This window comes from Oncorhynchus clarkii, chromosome 7, assembly GCF_045791955.1.
Source record: "Oncorhynchus clarkii lewisi isolate Uvic-CL-2024 chromosome 7, UVic_Ocla_1.0, whole genome shotgun sequence".
Classification (NCBI taxonomy): domain Eukaryota; kingdom Metazoa; phylum Chordata; class Actinopteri; order Salmoniformes; family Salmonidae; genus Oncorhynchus; species Oncorhynchus clarkii.
The window spans coordinates 51,370,279-51,397,405 of record NC_092153.1 but is presented as its reverse complement, the minus strand read 5'-3'; the positions used below and the strand labels follow the sequence as shown (position 1 = coordinate 51,397,405).

At 42.4% G+C, this 27,127-nt stretch overlaps 1 protein-coding gene across 2 annotated transcripts in view; it reads left to right on the top strand.

Annotated features, from left to right (window-relative positions):
- Positions 1-26,889, top strand: part of LOC139413446 (endothelin-converting enzyme 1-like) — a 35,113-nt gene extending 8,224 nt beyond the window's left edge. The window contains exons 2-19 of one of the 2 annotated variants that reach the window (XM_071160861.1): positions 11,580-11,666; positions 13,159-13,297; positions 14,580-14,792; positions 14,979-15,103; positions 15,323-15,469; positions 16,874-16,939; positions 17,337-17,525; positions 17,828-17,970; positions 21,165-21,279; positions 22,382-22,492; positions 22,591-22,689; positions 23,218-23,295; positions 23,615-23,718; positions 24,048-24,158; positions 24,349-24,416; positions 24,759-24,949; positions 25,481-25,576; positions 25,757-26,889. In XM_071160861.1, the coding sequence (XP_071016962.1) occupies positions 11,580-11,666; positions 13,159-13,297; positions 14,580-14,792; positions 14,979-15,103; positions 15,323-15,469; positions 16,874-16,939; positions 17,337-17,525; positions 17,828-17,970; positions 21,165-21,279; positions 22,382-22,492; positions 22,591-22,689; positions 23,218-23,295; positions 23,615-23,718; positions 24,048-24,158; positions 24,349-24,416; positions 24,759-24,949; positions 25,481-25,576; positions 25,757-25,933 (2,259 nt within the window). In that variant the 3' untranslated portion in view covers positions 25,934-26,889. Of the gene's footprint in view, positions 1-11,317; positions 11,667-13,158; positions 13,298-14,579; positions 14,793-14,978; positions 15,104-15,322; positions 15,470-16,873; positions 16,940-17,336; positions 17,526-17,827; positions 17,971-21,164; positions 21,280-22,381; positions 22,493-22,590; positions 22,690-23,217; positions 23,296-23,614; positions 23,719-24,047; positions 24,159-24,348; positions 24,417-24,758; positions 24,950-25,480; positions 25,577-25,756 lie in introns of those variants that run through there. The other variant, XM_071160859.1, reaches the window with a different exon arrangement.
- The last annotated feature ends 238 nt before the right edge of the window (positions 26,890-27,127 follow it).

Sequence of the window (27,127 nt, the reverse complement as noted above, 5' to 3'; positions counted from 1 at the left end):
AAATTAGTGGTGTTTGAATTTGTTGATAAAATGCAGGACATGATTGTTTGGTTGCGGAAGAAAAGGCCACTGTCAGGGACATGTGGTCACCCTAGTGTGTTTTGCATAATTCCCAGCGGGAACCGGTTTCTGCATTACCAAAACAAGTCATCCCTGAATTTTAGTCAAGCCTACTCACTGACTTAAATAAAAGTGTTTGCCTTATGATCATGTTGGCAGATACTGTATACCCTACTACTACAGCAAAGATGGTTTGAAAACACTATTGAACACACTTTTTCATTGAAAAAGGAAAAATAATAATTTTAATCCATAATTGGGTTGTCACTTGTTGTTGTCATCCTTGTTTGCATAGTGGCTATTCATTAGCCTACCTAGGGCCCAGGGGTGAGCTTGAGAGTTTCTTGGAAGTCAATATTAGGCCACATGCAGCAGCAGACACAGGTAATCTAATGTTATCTAGGCCTACCTGAGCTGTAAATCCCACATCATGCAGATAACATATTCTCCAAAGGTATTCTCATGTTACACCTGGACGTTAGCCTACAAGGTGCCTCCCATTCATTGTGCAGTAGTCTTTACTGTTTTTTTGAGGGACGTTTTTTTGTGTTTCAGGTTATGTCACTGACTGACATCATATCAGATACAGAATGATCAACTGCAGTATTGTACACATGACTGTATAAGGGTTACGTAATGAAAATCATGAATCAAATCAAATGTATTTGTAAAGCCCTTCTTACATCAGCTGATATCTCAAAGTGCTGTACAGAAACCCAGCCTAAAACCCCAAACAGCAAGCAATGCAGGTGTAGAAGCATGGTGGCTAGGAAAAACTCCCTAGAAAGGCCAAAACCTAGGAAGAAACCTAGAGAGGAACCAGGCTATGAGGGGTGGCCAGTCCTCTTCTGGCTGTGCCGGGTGGAGATTATAACAGAACATGGGCAAGATTTACAAATGTTCATAAATGACCAGCATGGTCAAATAATAATAATCACAGTAGTTGTCGAGGGTGCAGCAAGTCAGCACCTCAGGAGGGACACCAAGTTCATAGTGTCCTTTGACAAGGATGTGCAAATTACATTATTGTATTATTATAAGTGTTTGGTGCTGGTTTATGGATGGGATGGGTGGGGTTGAAGTAGTATAAATGTATAAGTAACTCTACAAACATTGCTTTATTAACACTTGCATTAACAAACTGTACTAATAGTTTCATCATTGTTTTTTATGAATTACTTGGATATAAAACATGTCATTGGAGTAATTAATGTGGTATTTATATGATGATAATGGACACAGTGTATGAGAGGACCCACCTGGGTGTCAGAATTTGCAGAACCTCTCAGAGTCTTAATAAATTAATGCTCCAGGCTAAGAAGGGTAAGCCTTTCGTTTTTGTATGTTTATCTCGTGTTACTCTTATGCTTATATTGGCCTGGATACAGTTGCTTTTACCCGCCACCTCACAGTATCAGGGTGTTTTCTCCAAAGGAAGCATGCAGGGGAAGACATTTAACACCAGGGCCTGTTTGACGTCACAGGTCATGAGCTGCAGTGTTCAGCCGTGCAGTCTGTCTTTATCTATGTCCTTCAAGCAGCCCGGGGTAGTAAAACATTAGACCTTGTGTTGGGCCTATGTGATATTTTGGACTGGTTTGTGTTGTAGGCTGGCTGTGACTACTGTCTAATCACCTTGAACACATTTTTACATGGCTGTGTTTGTATCCGTTTGAGTGCCTAAAGTTGGAATCTTTGGAATGTGTTCCTAGCTACAGCTCTTCTCCCTAGGTTATACTAAAGGGTTAACATTTGTTTGACTCCTGGGGGGCAGCATCTAGTGCTGGGCACTAACGTGAAGTTCATAGGAGCACATACAATTTGGTGTCAAATGAAAGCTACGAGTCTATGTTTTTTTTAAATGAAGGCACGTCAATCTTTCAACCAATTTCCATCCTAAAATTAGAAATAAGCAAAGGCTTTGCTTAAAAGGTGTAAAAAAATACACCAAAACACAATAATGTTGAAGTTGTTAAAAAGTGTACGTGAATGACTCACGTCGCAGAGTTATATAAGGTGCTATCATAATCATTTACTCTGGTAGTAAGTCATGTTACAGGTCGTGACATCCTAATCAGGTACTGATAATGCACTTGTATATCTATCATTGATAGGGGGCCTACGAGTACCATCTCTGGGTTGGCCCATTATCTCAACATCCTCCTTTTCATATAGAATTAACTCGAGACTTCATACAATTTTAACACCAGCCCTTATGAATATACCTATTTACAACATTATTATCATCTTTATTTTTTATAATTAACAAACATCAGTTCATTGTCCATTTTAGAGGTCGACCAAAATTATTTTTCGACGCCGATACCGATTATTGGAGGACCAAAAAAGGCCGATACCGATTAATCGGCCAATTTTTTTTATTTTTATTTGTAATAATGACAATTACAACAATACTGAATGAACACTTATTTTAACTTAATATAATACATCAATAAAATCAATTTAGCCTCAAATAAATAATGAAACATGTTCAATTTGGTTTAAATAATGCAAAAACAAAGTGTTGGAGAAGAAAGTAAAAGTGCAATATGTGCCATGTAAAAAAGCTAACGTTTAAGTTCCTTGCTCAGAACATGAGAACATATGAAAGCTGGTGGTTCCTTTTACATGAGTCTTCAATATTCCCAGGTAAGAAGATTTAGGTTGTAGTTATTATAGGAATTATAGGAGTATTTCTCTCTATACGATTTGTATTTCATATACCTTTGACTATTGGATGTTCTTATAGGCACTTTAGTATTGCCAGTGTAACAGTATAGCTTCCGTCCCTCTCCTCGCCACTACCTGGGCTCGAACCAGGAACACATCGACAACAGCCACCCTCGAAGCAGCGTTACCCATCGCTCCACAAAAGCCACGGCCCTTGCAGAGCAAGAGGAACAACTACTCCAAGTGTCACGCGGGACTAGGTGGGTGCAGGAATCAGATTCAGAGAGAGAGAGTAACTGAGTAAAGTGCTTTACTCTTGCACACCAAAATAATAAGCCCAACACAATACAGGGCACAGGGTGTCAAGTAAAGAAAAGAAAATACACCACTACCTAACATGCACACACGTAACATAAAGACAATCCCGGACAAAACAAGGGCGGGTCAAACTACTACATATAGGGAAGCTAATTAAACCAAAATACACACAGGTGAAACTAATAAGACAAAACCAACAGACAAACGAAAAAGGGATCGGTAGCGGCTAGTAGGACGACGACCGCCGAGCACCGCCCGAACAGGCAGGGGAGCCAACTTCGGCGGAAGTCGTGACACCAAGTCTCAGAGCGAGTGACGTTTGAAACGCTATTAGCGCGCACTCCGCTAACTAGCTAGCCACATCAGTTACACCAGCCTAATCTCAGGAGTTGATAGGGTAGAAGGCATGACCAGCGCAATGCTTGAAGCATTGCGAAGAGCTGCTGGCAAAACGCACGAAAGTGCTGTTTGACTGAATGCTTACGAGCCTGCTGCTGCCTACCACCGCTCAGTCAGACTGCTCTATCAAATCATAGACTTAATTATAACATAATAACACACAGAAATACAAGCCTTAGGTTATTAATATGGTCAAATCCGGAAACTATAATTTCGAAAACAAAACGTTTATTATTTCAGTGAAATACGGAACCGTTCCGTATTTTATCTAACGGGTGGCATCCATAAGTCTAAATATTGCTGTTACATTGCACAACCTTCAATGTTATGTCATAATTACGTAAAATTCTGGCAAATTAGTTCGTAATGAGCCAGGCAGCCCAAACTGTTGTATATACCCTGACTCTGCGTGCAATGAACGCAAGAGAAGTGACACAATTTCACCTGGTTAATATTGCCTGCTAACCTTTCTTTTAGCTAAATATGCAGGTTTAAAAATATATGCGTCTGTGCATTGATATTAAGAAAGGCATTGATGTTTATGGTTAGGTACACGTTGGAGCAACGACAGTCCTTTTTCGCGAATGCATTACCGCATTATTATATGCAACGCAGGACACACTAGATAAACTAGTAATATCATCAACCATGTGTTTATGGTGATTATGATTGATTGATTGTTTTTATAAGATAAGTTTAATGCTAGCTAGCAACTTACCTTGGCTTCTTCCTGCATTCGCGTAACAGACAGGCTCCTCGTGAGGCAGGTGGTTGGAGCGTTGGACTAGTAACCGTAAGGTTGCAAGATTGAATCCCCGAGCTGACAAGGTAAAAATCTGTCATTCTGCCCCTGAACAAGGCAGTTAACCCACCGTCATTGAAAATAAGAATGTGTTCTTAACTGACTTGCCTCATTAAATAATGTTGTAAATGTTTTTTTTTTAAAAGACTAAATCGCTGTCCAGAAACAAAGATTTCCGATTGTTATGAAAACTTGAAACCGGCCCTAATTAACCGGCCATTCCGATTAATCCGTCGACCTCTAGTCCATTTCTTAACTTCTTTAGGATAGGGGGCGGTATTTTGACATCCGGATGAAAAGCGTGCCCAAAGTAAACTGCCTGCTACTCAGGCCCAGAAGCTAGGATATGCACATAATTGGTAGATTTGGATAGAAAACACTTTAAAGTGTCTAAAACCTTTAAAGTAATGTCTGCGAGTATAACAGAACTGAAATGGCAGGCGAAACCCTGAGGACAAACCATAAAAATAAAATAAAAATCAGCATACCACTGATTTCAATGCCTGACACTTTTATAATAGGGCGAAATTGTCCCCGATTGCAGTTCCTAGGGCTTCCACTAGATGTCAACAGTCTTTAGAAAGAGTTTCAGGCTGGTTTTTGGAAAAATTAGGGAGAAGTTGTAGTTTTTCTAAGAGGCTCCCATTTTCGCTGTAGTGTTTCCAAGCGCATGGCCGAGAGAGCGCGTTCTTTTTGTTTATCTCCGGTAAAGACGATAATGATTCTCCGTCTTATATTTTGTTGTTTATTTGCGTATTAGGGTACCTAAGGTTTGATTATAAACGTTGATTGACTTGTTTGGATAAGTTTATTGGTGTCACATTCTGACCATCGTTCGTGTGTGTTTTCCTTGTTTTAGTGTTGGTCAGGACGTGAGCTGGGTGGGCATTCTATGTTGATTGTCTAGTTTGTCTATTTCTATGTCTGGCCTGATATGGTTCTCAATCAGAGGCAGGTGTTAGTCATTGTCTCTGATTGGGAACCATATTTAGGTAGCCTGGGTTTCACTGTGTGTTTGTGGGTGATTGTTCCTGTCTCTGTGTTTTCACCAGATAGGCTGTTTAGGTTTTCGTTACGTTCATTAGGTTCTTTGTTTTGTAGTGTTTGTATCGATTCGTGTTTTACGTTTGTTTATTAAACATGGCAATATCGCAATCTACACGCCGCATTTTGGTCCGACTCTCTTTCCCATACAGAAAACCGTGACAGAATCACCCACCACAACAGGACCAAGCGGCGTGGTGACAGGCGGCGGCAGCAGGAGCAGCGAAAGGAGGAATATACGACTTGGGAAGAAATAGACAGGTGGGCGGTCGACCCAGAGAGACTGCCGGAGCCCGTCTGGGATTCGATGGAGCAGTGCGCGGAAGGTTATCGGAGAATGGAGTTTGCGAAGCAAGCACGGCGGCGCGGACGGAGGCCCGAGAGTCAGCCCCAAAAATGTATTGGGGGGGGGGGGGGGGCTCAGGGAGAGTGTGGCAGAGTCAGGGTTCAGACCAGAGCCAACTCCCCCTGTTTATCGTGAGGAGCCAAGGAGGAGACCAGAATCAGAGCCGGTGTTGGAGGTGAGCGAAGCAGAGACTGTGAAGGAGTTAATGGGGAAATTGGAGGAGAGAGTTATGAGGGAGTTGCTGTGTTGGTGCTTTAGGTACGATATTCGCCCGACGGAGCGTGTCGGGGATTTGATGGCACCTGGGTCAGCGCTCCATACTCGTCCTGAGGTGCGTGTTAGTCGGCTGGTGAAGATTGTGCCAGCCTCACGCACTAGGCCTCCTATGCACCTCCCTAGCCTTGCACGTCCTGTGCCAGCCTTGCTCTCAAGCTCTCCAGTACGCCTTCACGGTCCGGTCCATCCTGTGCCACCTCCACACACCAGCCTCCGGTAGCAGCTCCCCGCACCAGGCTTCCTGTGCGTGTTCTCGGCCCAGTACCACCAGTGCCAGCACCACGCATCAGGCCTACAGTGCGCCTTGCCTGTCCAGCGCTGTCAGAGCCTTCCTCCTCTCCAGCGCTGCCGGAGTCTCCCGCCTGTTCAGCGCAGTTAGAGCCTTCCTCCTCTCCAGCGCTGCCGGAGTCTCCCGCCTATCTAGCGCTGTCAGAGCCTTCCTCCTCTACAGCGCTGCCGGAGTCTCCCGCCTGTTCAGCGCAGTTAGAGCCTTCCTCCTCTCCAGCGCTGCCGGAGTCTCCCGCCTGTTTAGCGCTGCCAGAGCCTTCCGCCTCTACAGCGCTGCCGGAGTCTCCCGCCTGTTCAGAACTGCCAGTTTGCATAGAGCTGCCAGTATGCATAGAGCTGCCAGTCTGCATAGAGCTGCCAGTCTGCATGGAGCTGCCAGTCTGCAAGGAGCTGCCAGTCTGCAAGGAGCTGCCAGTCTGCATTGAGCTGCCAGTCTGCAAGGAGCTGCCAGTCTGCAAGGAGCCGCCAGAGCTGCCAGTCTGCAGGATGCCGCCAGAGCTGCCAGTCTGCAAGGAGCCGCCAGAGCTGCCAGTCTGCAAGGAGCCGCCAGAGTTGCCAGTCTGCATGGAGCAGCCAGAGCCGCCAGTCAGCATAGAGCAGCCTGAGCTGCCAGTCAGCATGGAGCAGCCAGAGTCGCCAGTCAGCATGGAGCAGCCAGTCGGCATGGAGCAGCCAGAGCAGCCAGTCAGCATGGAGCAGCCAGAGCTGCCAGTCAGCATGGAGCAGCCAGTCAGCATGGAGCAGCCAGTCAGCATGGAGCAGCCAGAGTTGCCAGTCAGCATGGAGCAGCCAGAACTGCCAGTCAAGGGCATGTTGGCAGGGAAATGTGAACCATGCTAATGGACAAAACATCTTCAAACTCAACTTGTAGAGCATACAGTCTCATTTGTCCGATATTGCGGGTGACTAGTTGTTAGTAGTGCTGGCCTGGTCAAGAAATCTGCAATGTGGAGCTCTATTCCTTTTTGTAAACTACCTCTAATTGATAACGCTGAAGCTTTAGCATCATCCTTTGTAGTCGCTTTGAGGCAGACAGAAGATAACCTCCAGTGGCTTGTGGTCAGTGTGCACCGTGACAGACTCCCTGCCATGAAGGTATTAGTCAAAACGGTCACAAGCGAACACAATGGCTAGACACTTGTTTTCAATTTGGGCATATCCCTCCTCTATGGGTGTCAATGTGCTTGAAGCAAATGCAATGGGCTGCCCCTTCTGCAGGGGCTCTGCCCCTAGACCTTTGTCACTTGCATCACATTGTAGCATCACTTCCTTTGGAGTGGTCATAGTACCCAAGTATTTGTTGGTGTATGTGAATGACTCACATCAGAGAGTTAGATAAGGTGCTAGCATAATCATTTACTCCGGTAGTAAGTCATGTCCGACATCCTAATCAGGTACTGATAATGCACCTGTATATCTATCATAGATAGGCGGCCTACTAGCTCCATCTCTGGGTTGGCATGATGCCCATTATCTCAACAGAAGTAAAGACCCCTGCCAACTAATATCAACATTTATATTTATTTTTGCTGAAATTATTTTTTTTCCTTCTGTAAGTAAAAAAATATCACAGTGTTACCAAACTCCAAATATCTTAAAGATATTTTCAAATTTCTCTCCCTCATGAGGAGATTGAATGAGATCTGTTACTCACTTGCCAGTCAGGAAAATAATTTAATAGAAGGAGAGGATAATCTTCTATGTCATTTAGCAATCCAAGGATAGCTATGTTTACGCCAAATGAACAAGAGGCCAATGTTGTCAGTCGTGGGCCAAAACCACATAACCATATGATCTCATTTACCATAGACATTAATCCTTGTGAAACTGATATTATTTTTGGAGTGACTGCGGGTCCGAATTCTCTGGAACACTCTTCCCAATAGCTAAAGGCCTGAAGCTTCTGCTCATGTGCGAGATTCTCTACTTTAATAAAGTTAGATCAAAGCTGAATCAATGTCTGCAAGATCACATAATGATAGTATTTTACCGAACATAATATAATAACAGAGTATAACGTTACGGTAAGACAAAAAAAAAAAACGTAATTTCTTATGAGATTTTAGGATGATTGTGCAAATGGTCGCATTTTTCTCTTATGCGGCCAAAACTCAACCATATGCACCACAGGGCGGTTACCTTCGGAATCACAGCCTATACCTCTTTCTTTTGTATATATTGTGTTCCTAGCCATGCATGTCCATTGCCCATATCCCAGAAACACACACCCAAATACATGCACAAACACACACTCCCCTTATACAAATAATTGTCTGGTTTGCAGGATCTGTGACGAATTACTGACGCATGCATGTGGTTTCTATCCTCTCTCAGAGGCCATGGCCTCACTAGGGTTCAAGAATCCTGGAATATTGACCTCTCATAGCCATCTGCTGCTCTGTGAGACACATCCCCACATGCTTTGGAGGAACACAAACAAATACACTGTAGAGCCAGAGTCATGTCACAGACCCAGACCATGAGAACACCAAGGGATCCTGTGCAAATATTTTTTTTTAAGAAAAATGGTCACATGTGCCGAATACAACAGGACCTTACAGTGAAATTATTATTTACAAGCCCTTAACCAACAATGCAGTTTTAAGAAAAATAAGTGTTAAGAAAGTATTTACTAAAATTAACTGAAGTAAAAAAAAATAAAGAAGAAAAATAGAAGCAACAATAAAATAACAGTAGGGAGGCTATACACAGGTGGTACCGTTAAAGAGTCAATGTGCTTAGTCGAGGTAACTGAGGTATTTGGTTGTTGTGGGTCATGTAGGGTTAATTTACCTGATGAAGACCATTTTGGTCGAAATGTTGTTTGTGTATCACAGTAAGTTTTATAAATAATCAACTTTGGGTGCAGCAAATCATTCTATGCACCATACCCAGACAAGTCTTAGGAAATCAGAGTGAATGTGTCCTATCTTCCTGTTAGGATCTCATAGAATTACTATGTTATGGAATGCCTATGACCTCACGCTACAACTATGTGTGGCCTCGGTAGCATCCGGCTCCTACAGTATAGAGGTGTTTTCATTGACAAAAGCCTATTGACAGGATACACACTTACACAGGTGTTCCTGGTGATTCACAGCAAACCTTCTACCATTAGCTTTACATTAGTCTCTCCTACACCTCTCAACAGCAGGAAAAGGGAGTCTGCGTCACCATTGGTCTGAAATTCAGTGTTGTTAACGACGGCGATCTGTGGCAACATGCAAAAATGCTCTGAGGCACATCTGCACACACATCAGTGCCAAGAAAGTGTCTAAATATGAGTGTGTGTTCTCAGGAATGAGTGCGTGCCATGGATGGGTTTGTGCCGGTGAATACCACAACTTATGAAGGCCGAGGACTGTGATTAGTAACATGGTGCCTGGGCTATTCCACTACATGTGTTACCTTTATAATGTAGTCGTTTTAAAAGGAATGTAGATTGTGACTAAAGAGTCGCATTATTTTGTTTGTGTGTAAAATGCATTCACTGCATAAAAGGAGGCTTAGGGACAGCCATATTAATAAACTGAAAAGGAGAAGAAAATGTCTCAGTCATTCAAATCTCAGTCATCAGCTATGCATATACAGTGGAGTAGACATTATGATGTTGAGAACTGAAGCCCATTTTAGTCTGGAAATGTAGTTTAGAAATCACTGAAAAAAGTGGTGGCCACAAGTATTCTCCCAGTCTTTTTCTAACCTCTTTCATCCCCTCTGTGTCTCTCTCACCATCTCTCTCTCATCAGAACGGTCCCTCCACAGGGTGATGATGGGTCTAGGCAGGACCTCGTTAGGGAGAGCCAAGTATATCAGTGTGGACATCGGTGGGGAATTTTGCATGAGTGGCCTTGTGGAGGTTAAGACAACACTAGTGGCTGTCCGCTGCGCTGTTAGGGACTTGTGATAGTGCCAGTAGGGTTGACTTGTGATAGTGCCAGTAGGGTTGACTTGTGATAGTGCCAGTAGGGTTGACTTGTGATACTGCCAGTAGGGTTGACTTGTGATAGTGCCAGTAGGGTTGACTTGTGATAGTGCCAGTAGGGTTGACTTGTGATAGTGCCAGTAGGGTTGACTTGTGATACTGCCAGTAGGGTTGACTTGTGATACTGCCAGTAGGGTTGACTTGTGATATAGCCAGTTGGGTTGACTTGTGATACAGCCAGTTGGGTTGACTTGTGATACTGCCAGTAGGGTTGACTTGTGATACTGCCAGTAGGGTTGACTTGTGATACAGCCAGTTGGGTTGACATGTGATACTGCCAGTAGGGTTGACTTGTGATACTGCCAGTAGGGTTGACCTGTGATACTGCCAGTTGGGTTGACTGCCACTGTCCATGTACTAGAAAGCGGGGTTTGGCTTGGCTGGTCTAGTAGTTAGAGCTGCCTATTTGCTGTCCATGGAGGCTGAAGATGCAGAGCCATTGGCAGGAGTTATAGGAGAAAGTAACTACGCTTGTTGTAGGCTAGGGGAAAGTGTCATGGATAAATTGATAACAGGAGAAATATAAGTCACTCTGGATAAGAGCGTCTGCTAAATGACTCAAATGTAAAATGAGAAGAACTAGTACTACACTCTTAAATTACAGCTGTTTACCTCAGTAGTAAAATAAGATTTTTTAAAGAAATAGTGCATTATCCTTCTGGGTGAAGGGTTAGACAGGGTAAGAACAATCAACTGTCATGCCTATCAGGTGACGGTAACCCAGGCAACAACTGAAAGCATGCAGTGGGAGAGTGTTTCTATCCAGACTCCACCCTCTGGTCTAGCCCTATGGATTGGAGAGTGGGAGTGAACTAACCTACAAAAGTTCCCTCCCTAAATCGAAATGAAACCACTGTGGAATGCACATACACTCCCTCTTACACACCCTCACACTCAGTCATGCCCGTCGATCAAGTCAATGCTGCTTCCTGTTTTTTGCGAGTTCCCTCTGTATTGTCTCGTTTGGCTAAATTGGGCTTAGTGAGAGCTCCTGAGGAGAGTGTACTGACAGAAGGCTGAGCAGAACAACATAGCTGCTTGAGAGGAAGGGCTCTTTGTAAACCTTTAAAGGACTTTTTGAGTGAGTGAGTTTTGACGGTGCCCATGAGATCAGCCCCCAGGGGGGTTGTTGAGTAGGGGGTTAGGGGGAAGGGAGGAGGTGAGTGTGTCTGAGAGGTGAAGAGAGAATTTAATATTCCTTCCCCTGGACTGGAGCAACCCAAAGCAGACAGACAGAGACTCTTCCTGATGGATCTGAGGGTGAAACCATACCTAGAATTCCCAAAGACTGTTAAAGAGTAAACGTCACACACATCCTGACAAAGGAAAGGAGAAGGGCCTGGAGGAGTATGGAAGCACTGAGGGAGTCTTTTCTGCATTTGACCTTTCAGATGTCCACGTACAAGAGGGCCACTCTGGACGAGGATGACCTGGTGGACTCCACCGGAGATGAGATCTACCCCTCCTCTGCCATGCAGGTAGGCACAACTATTCCTTTGTATAAACATTTTCGACAAACTCTGACAAATGCCAAGCCTGTCTAGAGATGCACTCATTCTGCTTCTTTTGTTGTTATGTGATGATCTGCTTACATTGTATGACAAATTACATTCCATTCCAAAGAAATTCATGACCATTGAGCTAATCAAATTCCAGATTTTCTATTGTCTTTGTGAGGACTATGAGCGCCATGCTATTTCCTGACAGCCTGCTATTCTCTGTCAGCCATGTGCTACGTTTAACATTAAGGGCTACTTGAAGAGAAAGACTTCAGTCTCAGGAGGAACCCTTTTATAAAACAAACTACCCTTTACAGCGGCCCATATAGTATCTGCTTTTCTGGGTGTTTCAAAAATCCTGGATAATCAGTTGCAGAGCCCAGCAGAATACAACAGTCTTATAACTCTGAAATAACCCCTGTGCAGGATCCTTCTTTTTCCCCTGCACTAAGTAGAGCAGAGATATATCCACAACTGATTAAGTAGGAGAATGCAGAACAACATACTGCACATACTGTGGATTAATGTTTTTTGGGGGATTATCATAGAAACAAACATATCAATAGATAGAGAAAGGTATACTGAAGACACTGTTGGCAAACATTTTAGAGGCTACACCAACAGTAGCTATGTACCTGAAACCAAAACAGGTTTTTACAATGGACCTGTGCTGTCTGAGTCAGTGGCTTCACACATGTCTAACTACAAGTCTTCTCAATTGCACACATCAATTCAGATTACAAGTTCAAACCCACCCAAACCTCAAAGTCTGGAGGATTGGGAAGCCTCTGGCGGCTTTGTCACCAGGGCTGCTCACATTCAGTGTGACATTTGAACTTTGCCTTAGTTAATGGGACTAAATCTAATTCTTTAACAGGTCTAGGATAAATGGTTTTTGCGGTGTGTGTAAAGCTCAGTGATGGGAAGCCACATTAATTGCTATAGTAATTGAGCAGATCTAAAACTCAAGTGAGCTTTCAGTAAACGCAGTCAGGCTGACATTTAAAAAAACATGACCATGTCCTAGTTCATCCATTGTGGTTAGTGCTCTGCCTTCCCCTTATCTGGGACAGAGGCACAATGCATTTGAATGATGCCGGCTGAAGAACTATAAAGAAATAAACAAAATATGAATTCATGACCTTTATATAGAGGGGTGTTGAAAGGCATTATTGTGTGGAAGCCATTATCTATTGTAATATATCATGTGAGTCATTTCAACCATAACCAATTCATTTTAGTCACACAGTATTAGCACTTCTGCCTCTGGTGTTCAGTGTATCATCTATGACCAGAAAGAAGAAACCATTCATCATAGGATCATAGAACATAGAGTGGTTTGTTTGCATGAGTACTGTGGTTAAGGGTTGTATACCAATCATTGTAACCATTACACACAGTAACCAGTGTATGTGTGTCTATGGAGATGACACTGGGGTGCTCATTGCTGTGTGTGTGTGTTTCTGTACAGGTGACACTGCGACATGGCCCTGGTCCCAGGTGTTGGGCTGAGAAGACACACACTGAAAGGAGGCTGTTGGTCTTAGTGTGTGCTCTGTCTGTTGCCTTGTTCTTCTCACTCATCACTGTCGGGATCTTCTACAAAGAGAGTGAGTGGCTAAGATTGTTAAGCCTGATTTGGCTAAATAATCCTGAGAAGAATTGACCAAACAATCTAGGTTTTCTCTTTTATGTTCATATAATCTGACAAAATGTTCCTGGGTACAACTCTTTACTGAAAGATTTTCTCAGCTCAGTATTAGTTTCCTTGTATTTTGAGAAGGGAAGCAGATGCCTCTTCCTCCTATTCAACCACCTATCAGCCCACATGACAAATCCCCCGCTGTCTGTTATGAGAACCGACACAAGAATGTGCTTTTACTACACCATTCACTTTCCACTCCTTTTATTCAGCTCCTGTTATTCATGACCCAAAGTCCAGTTAGTGCATTCTCATTCTGTCTCATGTCTATGTTGATCATTGATTAAAACATTTTAAACGTATTGTCCTTAAAGAAACCTACACTTATGTACAACATAGCCTCAAACATAGACACAAGACAGAATGAGAATGCACTAACTAGACTTTGGGTCATGAATAATTATGCCTCTAAAGATATAAATATGTTTTCCACATCTTCTCCCAAAACAACATAAAGGGAGTTGCCAAATGCCCCTTGGCTGTAAATCAGCTTTTGCAACTAAGCCCTTAAAAATTCCAGAACACATTCTAATAAAATACTGTATTATCCATCTCCTTATTCAGTCCAGTGAAAGAGAAAGAATACTCCATGAACATCCGTTTACACTTCAGCTTTTACAGCCAGTTAATGTATGGCAATCACGTCAAAGCCAACGAATGCCCATCTTAGAACCAATGGCAGCATCGGACAATGGCCTGCTGAGAATTTACACAACCGTGCCTCAACATTGTCTATGAGACAGGGAACCCAGAGAGATGGGCCTGGCTGGGTGATTGATACGCTGCACCTGTGGAGAACATTCAGGTGTGACAGGTGCAGGCCAGGGGCAAGAGCAGTGCATCAGGACCAGCTGTTGGAACTGTGGGACAATGACTGACAGTAACCTCGTCTGTGGCACAACCTCTCGAGCCCTTCTCTCTTCAATTTCACTGTTTATTTCTGTAGGAGTTTAGAGAAGGAAAAGTAATTTTTCTTTGAGGTTATATATTTTTTTCAGTAACCCGTTGAAAATAATGATTTCCATCCATGTCGTGACATATTTTGAATTATTTATTGAAGGACCTTGAAATATACTGGCTGTTTAAGAAAATAAATAGTGTTGTCCATGTTGAGGTTGAAGTAGCACAGTGCCTATAAGAGGTATCTGATACAGTATGTTTAGTTGTCTTGTCCCACTCCCTGTTGGCAGCTCACCCTGGTATGTGTCTGACGGAGCCATGCATTACTGTGGCCAGTGCTGTGATGGGAGCCCTGGACCACTCGGTGGACCCCTGCCATGACTTCTACAATTTTGCCTGTGGGGGATGGGTGAGGAACAACCCCCTCCCTGAGGGAAAGTCCCGCTGGGGTCCCTTCAGCAACCTATGGGAGCGCAACATGGCCGTCATGAAGCACCTGCTGGGTAAGGTTTCTCCTCACGGGGTGGGGTGACCTTAGCTGCCCCTCTCACCCTTAACAGCCTAGAGAAATATAAACAAACAGTTAGCTAGTTCTTATTGGCCCACTGTTCTCTATATTTTTGTTATCCCATTGTAATGTAAGATATGTTTGTTGAAGACTTAACTGTGAAACCTGTTGTGTTTGGCAGAGAACACCACCATGAAGGGGCTGAGCAAGGCTGAGAAAAAGGCCCAGAGGTATTACAAAGCCTGTATGAATGAGACTAAGATTGAGGAGTTAGGGGCTCAGCCTCTACAAGAGCTCATTAATCAGGTGAGTTCGCTCATCAAGAGGCATCCCCATCCAGTCTTCTGCCATAGTGCTATGCACATAGAAGCTGTGTTTATGATGTGCTAATAGATGTGTAAAATGTTCTTTATGTTATACAGTTAATTACCCTAAATGTATCCAATGCCCTGATATAAAGGATCACCACCTCTCAGGTTTTAAGTGAGCCTCTCTCTGAAGGAGGTCATACATTTTTTCTTTCAGACGGGGGGATGGGCCCTAACCGGCTCCTGGGACAAGAACAATTTCCAGGAGGTTCTACGCACAGTGTCGGCCAACTACCGCTGCTCCCCATTCTTCACTGTGTTTGTCAGCACTGACTCCAAAAGCTCCAACAGCAATATTATCCAGGTGAGAGAAGAGCCAGTGGCCCCAGTGGCTCAAAGGCTCAGTGGCTGTAGGCCCAGTTACTCCCACAGGCCTCCTCCTCACTCCTTTAGCTTTTGATTCTATTTACAGTGCCTTGCGAAAGTATTCGGCCCCCTTGAACTTTGCGACCTTTTGCCACATTTCAGGCTTCAAACATAAAGATATAAAACTGTATTTTTTTGTGAAGAATCAACAACAAGTGGGACACAATCATGAAGTGGAACGACATTTATTGGATATTTCAAACTTTTTTAACAAATCAAAAACTGAAAAATTGGGCATCTGACCAGAGCACCTTCTTCCACATGTTTGGTGTGTCTCCCAGGTGGCTTGTGGCAAACTTTAAATGACACTTTTTATGGATATCTTTAAGAAATGGCTTTCTTCTTGCCACTTCCAAATAGGCCAGATTTGTGCAATATACGACTGATTGTTGTCCTATGGACAGAGTCTCCCACCTCAGCTGTAGATCTCTGCAGTTCATCCAGAGTGATCATGGGCCTCTTGGCTGCATCTCTGATCAGTCTTCTCCTTGTATGAGCTGAAAGTTTAGAGGGACGGCCAGGTCTTGGTAGATTTGCAGTGGTCTGATACTCCTTCCATTTCAATATTATCGCTTGCACAGTGCTCCTTGGGATGTTTAAAGCTTGGGAAATCTTTTTGTATCCAAATCCGGCTTAAAACTTCTTCACAACAGTATCTCGGACCTGCCTGGTGTGTTCCTTGTTCTTCATGATGCTCTCTGCGCTTTTGACGGACCTCTGAGACTATCACAGTGCAGGTGCATTTATACGGAGACTTGATTACACACAGGTGGATTGTATTTATCATCATTAGTCATTTAGGTCAACATTGGATCATTCAGAGATCCTCACTGAACTTCTGGAGAGAGTTTGCTGCACTGAAAGTAAAGGGGCTGAATAATTTTGCACGCCCAATTTTTCAGTTTTTGATTTGTTAAAAAAGTTTGAAATATCCAATAAATGTCGTTCCACTTCATGATTGTGTCCCACTTGTTGTTGATTCTTCACAAAACAATATAGTTTTAATCTTTATGTTTGAAGCCTGAAATGTGGCAAAAGGTCGCAAAGTTCAAGGGGGCCGAATACTTTCGCAAGGCACTGTACATTTGTCAGAAAAATCATCAAACATCACTTATCCCCAGATCTGCTCAGAGAGGATTGACATATACATTTACATGCTATTTAAAAAAAAAAAGATGTGCAGAGGGACATTAGAAATTGTAAGGTTAATCGAAGCTGCAGTATACTGTACAGTAGATCCTGCAATACTATACTATCAAAGAAAGAGGCTCACTGCTGAGAGTGCTGAAATGTTTTAATGAAGTGTGAGATGGTAGTCATGAACTGTTCCTCGTACCTACAGGTGGATCAATCCGGGCTGGGGCTCCCCTCACGGGATTACTACCTTAACAAAACGGCCAATGCAAAGGTACTGACAGGCGGCCGCACTATGGCACTGTGGTGAATATGCTTAAAGATTGTAGCATGATGACAGACAGGGTAAGGGAGGACATGAAATAGATCAGTGCCTTGATGCAGAGGCCTGATTAAATTAGGAAACTTAACTTTATAAATTTGTACACTATACTGAGAAACTTATCTCGCTAGATATGTGTTTCATTAGGAATAGAAAATATCCAAATCGGCAGTACAAACCCTACAGTACCCCACTTGGACAGACCATGTATAAATAATATAGAAAGAATGTATAGCTCAGGGGATAACTCTGTGCCTGTAGTAGTCAGTATTTTCCTAGCGCTAGATTGTGTTTTTAAATTAATTTAACCAACATTTCTCCCCCTGTGCTTCCCACTTGATCTCGGCAGTATCTGAATGCGTACCTAGACTTCCTGGTGGAGTTAGGGGTCCTGTTGGGGGGCTCAGAGGAGACGTCCAGATCGCTGATGCAGGAGATTGTGGACTTTGAGACCACCCTGGCCAACATCACCGTACCCCAGGAGGAGAGAAGGGACGAGGAGCTCATCTACCATAAGATCCAGGCAAAGGATCTGGCGGTCAGTACCCATCTCTCTATTGCTTCAGCTGATCCAAGCATCATGTCAACACCAGATATCCACCTGCAGTATCACTAGATACAAACCTACAGTAGATGACTCCCAGATTGAGATGTGTTAATGAAAGTGCAATTCGCATAGATTGTATTTTGGTTTAACAGTGCTTTCTGCAAGGTCTTTCTTACTGCTTTCTATTCATACCTGCTGATTAAAAAATCTAAATATATATATATATATATCTGATAGGACAGGTGCACCAGTAGATATGTGGACCGTATCATTGTTTCTTTGTGTTTCTGTAGACCTTGGCTCCTGCGGTGGACTGGATGCCCTATCTCACAGATGTGTTTGCTCCTGTACCCCTCAATGACTCAGAGCCTGTGGTGGTGTACGCCAAGGACTACCTCCAGAAGGTCTCTGACCTCATTGCCAGCACTAACAAGAGGTTAAAACCACTTTCTAGCCCTGCCTTCCACTCATTATTCATATTTGAATGGTGATGGACAGCACTATGTAATTAAGGTAACCATTGGGATGATATGGTTTATGTAAGATTTCATATCGGTCCAGCAGTGATATTATTTGAGCAGCACAGGTGACATTATAAAACATTATGCAAACTGAAGTGGCAAGAAAAAGTATGTAAACCATTTTGGAATTACATGGATTTCTGCATAAATTGGTCATACAATTTGACCTGATCTTCATCTAAGTCACAACAATAGACACACATAGTGTGCTTAACACTTCTTATGGATAGGGGGCAGCATTTTCACGTTTGGATGAAAAGCGTGCCCAGAGTAAACTGCCTCCTACTCAGTCATAGATGCTAATATATGCATATTATTAGTAGTATTGGATAGAAAACACTCTGAAGTGTCTAAAACTGTTTGAATGATGTCTGTGAGTATAACAGAACTCATATGGCAGGCAAAAACCTGAGAAGAAATCTAACCAGGAAGTGGGAAATCTGAGGTTTTTAGGTTTTCAACTCCGCCCTTATTGAATATACAGTGGGAGATGGGTAATCTTGCACTTCCTAAGGCTTCCATTAGATGTCAACAGTCTTTAGAACATTGTTTCAGGCTTCTACTGTGAAGGGGGGCTGAATGAGAGGGGAATGAGTCAGTGTTCTGCCAGCAGCCTCGGTCTCGTGATGCGCGGTCATGACAAAGTTACCTCTCGTTCCATTGCTTTTCTACAGACAAATGAATTCTCCGGTTGGAACATTATTGAACATTTATGATAAAAAAACATCCTAAAGATTGATTCTATACATCGTTTGATTTGTTTCTACGAACAGTAATATGACTTTTTGGAATTTTCGTCCGACATTTCCGCTGGACTTGCCCGCGCCTCGTGAGTTTCGATTTGTTTACTAAACGTCCTAACAAAAAGAGGAATTTGGACATAAATTATGGACTTTATGGAACAAATCAAACATTTATTGTGGAACTGGGATTCGTGGGAGTGCATTCTGACGAAGATCATCAAAGGTAAGTGAATATTTATATTCATAATGCTATTTCGGACTTATGTTGACTCCAACATGGTCGGATATGTGTCATCTGAGTGTCATCTGATGAAGAATATCAAAGGTTAGTGATTAATTTTATCAATATTTCTGCTTTTTGTGACTCCTCTCTTTGCTTGGAAAATCACTGTATGCTTTCTGTGACTAGTTGCTAACCTAACATAATGATATTTTCTGCTTTCGCCGAAAATCTTTTTTTAAATCGGACATGGTGGTTGGATTAACGAGAATTCTATCTTTAAAATGGTGCCTAATACTTGTATGTTTGAGAAAATTGAATTATGAGATTTCTGTTGATTGAATTTGGCGCCCTGCAATTTCATTGGCTGTTGGTTCCGCTAGCGGAACCCCAGTCCTAGACAGGTTTTAAACGAATAACACACCAATTATTGAATTGCTCTTGTCTATATTGAATACATAATTTAAGCATTCACAGTGTAGGTTGAAAAAAGTATGTGAACCCTTAGGTGACGTTCGTTGAAAGGATCAGACCAAGGCGCAGCGTGGTATGCGTACATTCTCTTAATTAAAAGAATGAACACCGAACAAACTAACAAAATAACAACCGAAACGTGAAGCTATACAATATAGTGCTGACAGGCAACTACACATAGACAAGATCCCACACCAGAAAGTGGGAAAAAGGCCTGCCTAAAATATGATCCCCAATCAGAGACAACGATAAACAGCTGTCTCTGATTGGGAACCATATCAGGCCAACATAGATATACAAAAAACCCTAGACCTACAAAAACCCTGGACATACAAAAACCCTAGACATACAAAAAAAACTAGAGTACTCACCCTAGTTACACCCTGAACCAAAATATATAGAAAACAGAGATATCTAAGGTCAGGGTGTGACACTAGGCCAATGACTTCTCCAAAAGCTAATTGGAAAGTATCTATAAAAGCCTTGATGTTCATCAGTCCACAGTATGACAAATAGTCTATAAATAAAGAAAGTTCAGCACTGTTGCTACTCTCCCTAGGAGTGGCCGTCCTGCAAAGTTGACTTCAAGAGCACCACGCAGCATGCTCAATGAGGTTAAGGAGAATCCTAGAGTGTCAGCTAAAGACTTACATAAATCTCTGGAACATGCTAACAACTCTGTTGACGAGTCTACGACACGTAAACACTAAACAAGAATGGTGTTAATTGGAGGACACCACGGAAGAAGCCACTTCTGTCAAAAAAAAACAGTGCTGCACGTCTGAAGTTTGCAAAAGTGCAGCTGGATGTTCCACAGTGCTACTGTCAAAATATTCTGTGGACATGAAACTACAGTTAAATTGTTTGGAAAGAACACACATATGTGGAGGAAAAAAGGCTCACCAACATCAAAACCTCATCCCAACTGTAAAGTATGGTGGAGGAGGCATCATGGTTTCGGACTTCTTTGCTGCCTCAGGGCCTGGACAGTTTGCTATCATCGACGGAAAAATTAATTCCCAAGTTTATCAAGACATTTTGCAGGATAATGTAAGGCTATCTGTCCTCAAATTGAAGCTCAACAGAAGTTGGGTGATGCAACAGGACAACGAACCAAAACACAAAAGTAAATCAACAACAGAATAGCTTCAACAGAAGAAAATACGCCTATTGGAGTGGCCAAGTCAGAGTCCTGACCTCAAGAGAGCAGTTCACACCAGATATCCCAAGAATATTGCTGAACTGAAACAGTTTTGTAAAGAGGAATGGTCCAAAATTCCTCCTGACCGCGGTGCAGGTCTGATCCGCAACTACAGAAACGTTTTGTTGAGGTTATTGCTGCCAAAGGAGGGTCAACCAGTTATTAAATCTAAGGGTTCACATACTTTTCCACCCTGCCCTGTGAATGTTCACACGGTGTGTTCAATAAAGACATGAAAACGTGTAATTTTTTGTGTGTTATTAGTATAAACAGACTGTTTGTCTATTATTGTGACCTAGATGGAGATCAGATTGAATTGTATGACTAATTTATGCAGAAATCCAGGTATTTCCAAAGGGTTCACACAATTTTTCTTGCCACTGTACATATATAATATAATATTTTGCTTCCTTTCCTGAAATGTTAATGTGATGAATGATGTAATGAATGAATATACTCCTACCTGTGCAGCATCCTGAACAACTACATGATCATGAAGGTGCTGAGGAAGATGGTGTCCATCCTGGACCAGAAGTTCCAGGATGCTGAGCAGCGCTTCTTTGAAGTCATGTATGGAACCAAGAAGGTGAGAGAGAGAGAGATGGAGATAATGTCAGTGCTTTAAGCTGGCAGGTAAATAGGCAACAGACCTCAGATAAGAGTACTCAAGGGGACTGACTTTTCCTGCTGCTTCAGTCAACAGAGTTAAGCTATATTTGCTTATAGCACAGATAAAAAAATAAATGAGTGGCTGAAACTATGTGACTATAAAGTACACTGTAAACGGAAATTTGCATAGATAGAAGGTATTAAGATGTGCACTTGTCAGTAGCGAACTTAATTAAACAAGGAGCTGATAAGAAAATACTTTAGTAGCTATCACTGTCATCACTAGACACACATTAAATTGACCGGACAGCTTTTTCCCTTAGCTGTCTGCTGCTAACAGCTATCTGCTGTGTTGTGTTGTGCTGTCGGGGTCCCAGCTATCCAAACCCTTATCTGAGCTAGATTTCCGTTGGGGTCACACTATTAAAACATACCAAGTGCTTTCTCGTCCTGTGTGTGCGTGTTTGCAAATGTGTGTGCACAATTCCTGAGACCATCCACACTACACTATTAGCACCCTTCCCTTTCTACCTCTATCACTCCCTCGGTCATTATTTCCCCTTTATCTACACCTATTTGTCTCTTGCTCACCCGTTTCCACTCTGTTGGCCTCTTCCTTTCCCCCTGGCTGCATAGTCTCAGTTTGGATTCTAATATCTATAGTAGGAGAGGGGAAGTTGGGGGGCGAGAGGAGTGTTCTGTCATTGCCAATCTCTGAGAATCTCACAAAAACAACAGTCATCCCTTTTAGAGGGCTATGTGCTGTCTCCCTACACACTCTGATAAAGGCCTGGCTTCGCCTTGAGGTAAAGGATTCCAAGGAAAGATTGTTTGCTTCATTTGCAAAACCAACACTACTACTTCATGCTTGAGGGGCATTATAAAATCTAATACAGTTAAAGACTGATGCTGTGTTAGGATCATGCAGTGTTTTCAAGTATTTGTATATACTTTGTATAGTCTGAGAGACAGTGCTATCTTGTGTGTTTAGGCGATGTCAGTGTTTTTGTGTGTAGGTGGTGTAATTGTTTCCGGTGGTGTGGTGTCATAGTTCTCATGTGTTCAGTGTGATGTTTCAGAGCTGCACTCCACGCTGGAAGCTGTGCGTCAGCGACACGGACAGTGCCCTCGGCTTTGCTCTCGGGGCCATGTTTGTCAAAGCCACCTTTGACGAGGACAGCAAGGCCATTGTAAGTGTTTCAAGGTATCACCCACTCACACACTACCTCCACTGTGAGCTGCCCCTGGGTGAGATTCTGACATGCCTTTCCTTTTCCCTGTCTGTCAGGCAGAGGATATGGTCTCTGAGATCAAATGGGCATTTGAGGATAGTCTGAAGTATGTGGGCTGGATGGACCAGGAGACCAAAAAGGCAGCCAAAGAGAAGGTGGGCGAGACAAGTTGCTTTGAATAACTGCCAGAAATATGTTTTCCACTGTTAGAGTGAGGGAATTGTCATTACACTGACCTTCAAACTATGGAAATGTTTCTTGCCTCATAATTAACATGCTGTGTCTGTTACAGCTATAGCATTTCAATTGTATTCCATAAGAGATTGCCCGGCAGGACACATAAAGCATTGTCCACAAAAAAAGAAAAAAAGAACACCCTTGCCTTGTTTGCACTAACACTTGTCTTTTCCTGCCAGCACTGACTTTGCTTGATAGCTACTTTTATCAAGGAAAAGTGTACTTACTATGACTGTGATATGTGGTTGTCTCACCTAGCTATCTTAAGATGGATGCACTAACTGTAAGTTGCTCTGGATAAGATTGTCTGCTAAATGACTCAAATGTAAATGTAATAGTCCATTTTGCTATAATGGTCATGTTTAGCGTAAGGCTCGTGAAACAAACTCTACAGTGCCATCTGGTGTTAGCATCTGTCTCAATTCACCTCATCTGCTCTGTTATAGGCTGATGCCATTTACAACATGGTTGGATATCCAAAATTCATCATGGACCCCAAGGAACTTGACAAAGTGTTCAATGATGTAGGTAAATATGTAATTAAAATAAATATGCATACTTCTGTTTCATGAAGTTGTCCATGTCATATCATATGTTGATAAAAAAATACACAACTCTTTGTTGTCTTACTGTAACCCTAGTATTGAGGAGGGTTGTCAATCTTGTTAGATATTGCTGCAGTTGGACCTAGAAGCACAAGCATTTTGCTACACTCGCAATAACATCTGCTAACCATGTGTATGTGACCAATAGAAATTGATTTGCTCTTACAGTCTCTCTTGTTTGCATTGCTTGTGTGTAAACCTCTTTCTCTCTCTAACCTGATTCCTCTCTCTTTCTCAGTTTGAGGTGGGGTCTGACCTGTATTTCCAAAATGTCATGCAGTACTACAACTTCTCTGCCAGAGTGACTGCGGACCAGCTGAGGAAAACCCCCAACAGAGACCAGTGAGTGTCTATAACCCAGCCCTCACCCTCCTGTTGCTCGCCTCTCCAGAGAGGAGGTCAAATGCTCTGACAGGGACAAATTCCCATTCTGACTCTAAGGAATACTGCTGGCATTCAGAAACGTTCCCCGGGAACCAATATCCCTCAGCTGTACTGATCCTTTTCTCTCACTACATAGCCGAGTAGCTCAGGGTTCTCATTCTTTCACACTGATCTGAAGTCAACAGCCTAGCGAAGGGGATAGGGGAGAGTCAAATACTGGTTTTTACCACCCTGATCTCAGACTTTTGTGCTCAGTTGGTGTTATATCCGATGTCTTGCATACACAGGTGGAGCATGACCCCTCCTACGGTGAATGCATACTACAATCCCACCAAGAATGAGATGGTGCTCCCAGCAGGAATCCTCCAAGCTCCTTTTTACAGCCGCTCTTGGCCAAAGTAGGTCCCTCTTCCCTCTTCAGCCTATACAGTTCCCTAATACGTCCCCATTTCAGGCACAAATATAATAAATAATAATAAATTGTATACAGTATGTGTGTCTCCTTGAGTGTCTTCACATAGCCAAGAATTGAATTGCAAGTTACAAAATGCTTTTATTTACTTGAAAGGATTTTGAATCTATTTCCAGGGCCCTGAACTTTGGGGGAATTGGTGTAGTTATGGGACATGAGTTGACACACGCTTTTGATGACCAAGGTAAGATCTTTTATTTTAATACAAGTTTTATTGTCTTAATTCTTATTACTTTATATGGGAAATAAGAAGTTTTGCTACAAACTAAAATACTATTTTTTTTTAATAAAGGCTGTATACTTACATGGCAGGGGAGACACTTTGATTACAGGGCGAGCTGACCCCTGCAAATTCACCAGAATCTCGACTGCATAATCTTGTCTGCCCTTTCTCTTAAAAAAAAGAATGAAAAAATATTATAGGCTGTTGTAAACATCCCACCAAAAAACATCCCACCGAACGTGATACATTACGATATTAAATGAGTAATCTAGTTCTACGGTATATTTTTATTTTATGTTAAAGGGAGGGAGTACGACAAGGATGGGAACCTCCGCTCCTGGTGGAAAAACTCATCTGTGGAGGCCTTTAAGAAGCAGACCCAGTGTATGGTGGAGCAGTACAGTAACTACAGCATCAACAAAGAACCCCTCAATGGAAAACACACCCTGGGAGAGAACATAGCTGACAATGGTGGACTGAAGGCTGCCTACAAGGTGTGTATGATAGAGAGGTGTTGTTAGGGTGGGATAGAAGAAAGTAGAGTTGACAATATGAAGAGCAAGAGCAATTCAACTTATACACACACGTACTGTAAATGTGCAGACATTTCGGAATCATCAATGTGAGATGCAGTATTTGGAAGGTCAGAACTATGACACACGTTTCATGTTTTCTTGTTCACTTGATTGGGTCATTGTGGGTCGTGTCTTTACTCTGTGGTGGAAAAAACGGGGTTGCCTACATCACAGCAAAGCCTGGAAATGCAACAGGTGGCTTGGTCAGCCTCAGAGCGAGCTCTCAAACATTCTTTCCGTCAACTGAAAGTCATAGGTTATGGAGCAGATGAGCCAATCACATGGCAGAAAGGGGGACCTGCATGAGCGCTGTCTGTTAGTGAGGACTGAGGAGGAAATAAAGCTGAGGGCGAGCAGAAAGTCTCTACAGTTTTTTTTCTCATACTGTTCTCTATGGCGAGAGGAGGATAATGCATGCTGACAGTAATATGACCCTTGTCTGCTTTGAAGGCTTATATGAACTGGATTGCAAAGAATGGAGAGGAGGCCACCCTGCCTGCCCTGGGGATGACCAATCATCAATTATTTTTTGTTGGATTTGCCCAGGTTTGTGCCACTTAAAGTATATCCATGTCTGTGGCAAATTTAGTAATGCATTCTCTAGCATGCCTACCTTAAACAGTGTTATGTATTAATTATAATGACCTATTACATTGATAATGTAAATTAAGGACTTTTCACTCTGAAATGCTTAATATGTGTGTCTGTGCATCCTGCTATATGTAGGTATGGTGCTCAGTTCGGACTCCGGAAAGCTCGCATGAGGGCGTCATCACAGATCCACACAGTCCATCAAGATTTCGAGTTATTGGCACCATCTCCAATTCCCATGAGTTCTCTGAGCACTTTGGCTGCAAGGCAGATTCCCCCATGAACCCTAAACACAAGTGTGAGCTTTGGTGATGCTTTGCTACCCATTTGTCGGTGCGGCAGGTGGCAAAATGGGCATTGGGGATTTGGAGCAAAATAGAGGCAAAGTCTCTTAAGGAAGGAGAGCATTTGTCTTGATACCACTAAAAATCCATCTGTTTTACCCACTTTACCCTTCTCAGGGTCTTTATGAGGGCTGGAGGTTGAACCAGCACCAACTCTCTTCATAAAGACAATTTGTTTTAGAAAGCTGCCTTTTCTCCCAATTAAACTCTATGAAAATGTGCCTTTATGTTTATATAAAGGAGGAACAATTTTAACACTGGAAACCGAAGAAATGGTTATAAAAAAAGGGAAAACCAATGGAACTTCTCTCAATCAGGTTTTATGTAGAGTTGTCATATGCCTTATTTTTCAACAGGAAGTGATATTTATTTTCTGTCGGTTTCTTTTTTAACTGTTACAATTTGTATCTGATCAATCCACCTCCATATGTTGTCTTCACTTATTGTATATTTTTAGACTGCAAAAGAATGACGAGTTGCAATTACTGGATTTGGACTGAAACAATATAATCCAGAGGAAACCGTCAATCACATCTAGAATACAAGTCAAGTAGATTGTAAAAGTCATATTTTATTATTGCCCATGATTGACCCGATTCAATAAGCTATGTGTATGTAATTTCTGCATCAACAAACCTAACACAACATCATAATTTGTGTAAAGTCTGATTGCTTAATGTCTCCAGTTTATACAGTAGTGATGTTTTAAAGAAGTGATACTCCAAATTGCTGATTGCCTGATATGATAAGGGACATATTATTTGAATAGTTTTCAATCAGAGAATTCCTGAAACTTGTGAAGGATGTATTGACCATCGAACAAGTCACATAACAAAGTGTTTTCGCATTCTGGAGCTGCTCATGCATGACAAGGCTTTTGTGTCATAAAACTATTTTTCTAATCTAATAAAAATATTGTCAGCATTCTTTTGTATGCCCATCTTTTTTTTTGACTCGTCTGATGCTTCAAAGGGACTTTTTATAGTTGTTGATTCCAAAACAAATAAAAACTGTATCCATATATCAAAAAACTTTTTACTTAGAAAAAAAAGTATGTCAATTGATGATTATTAACGACAGATGTCGCTGCACACAAACAATGCAGTACTGAGTACAGTACAATCCACTAGAAAGTTTTGACTTCACGGTCTTTGAATGTAAA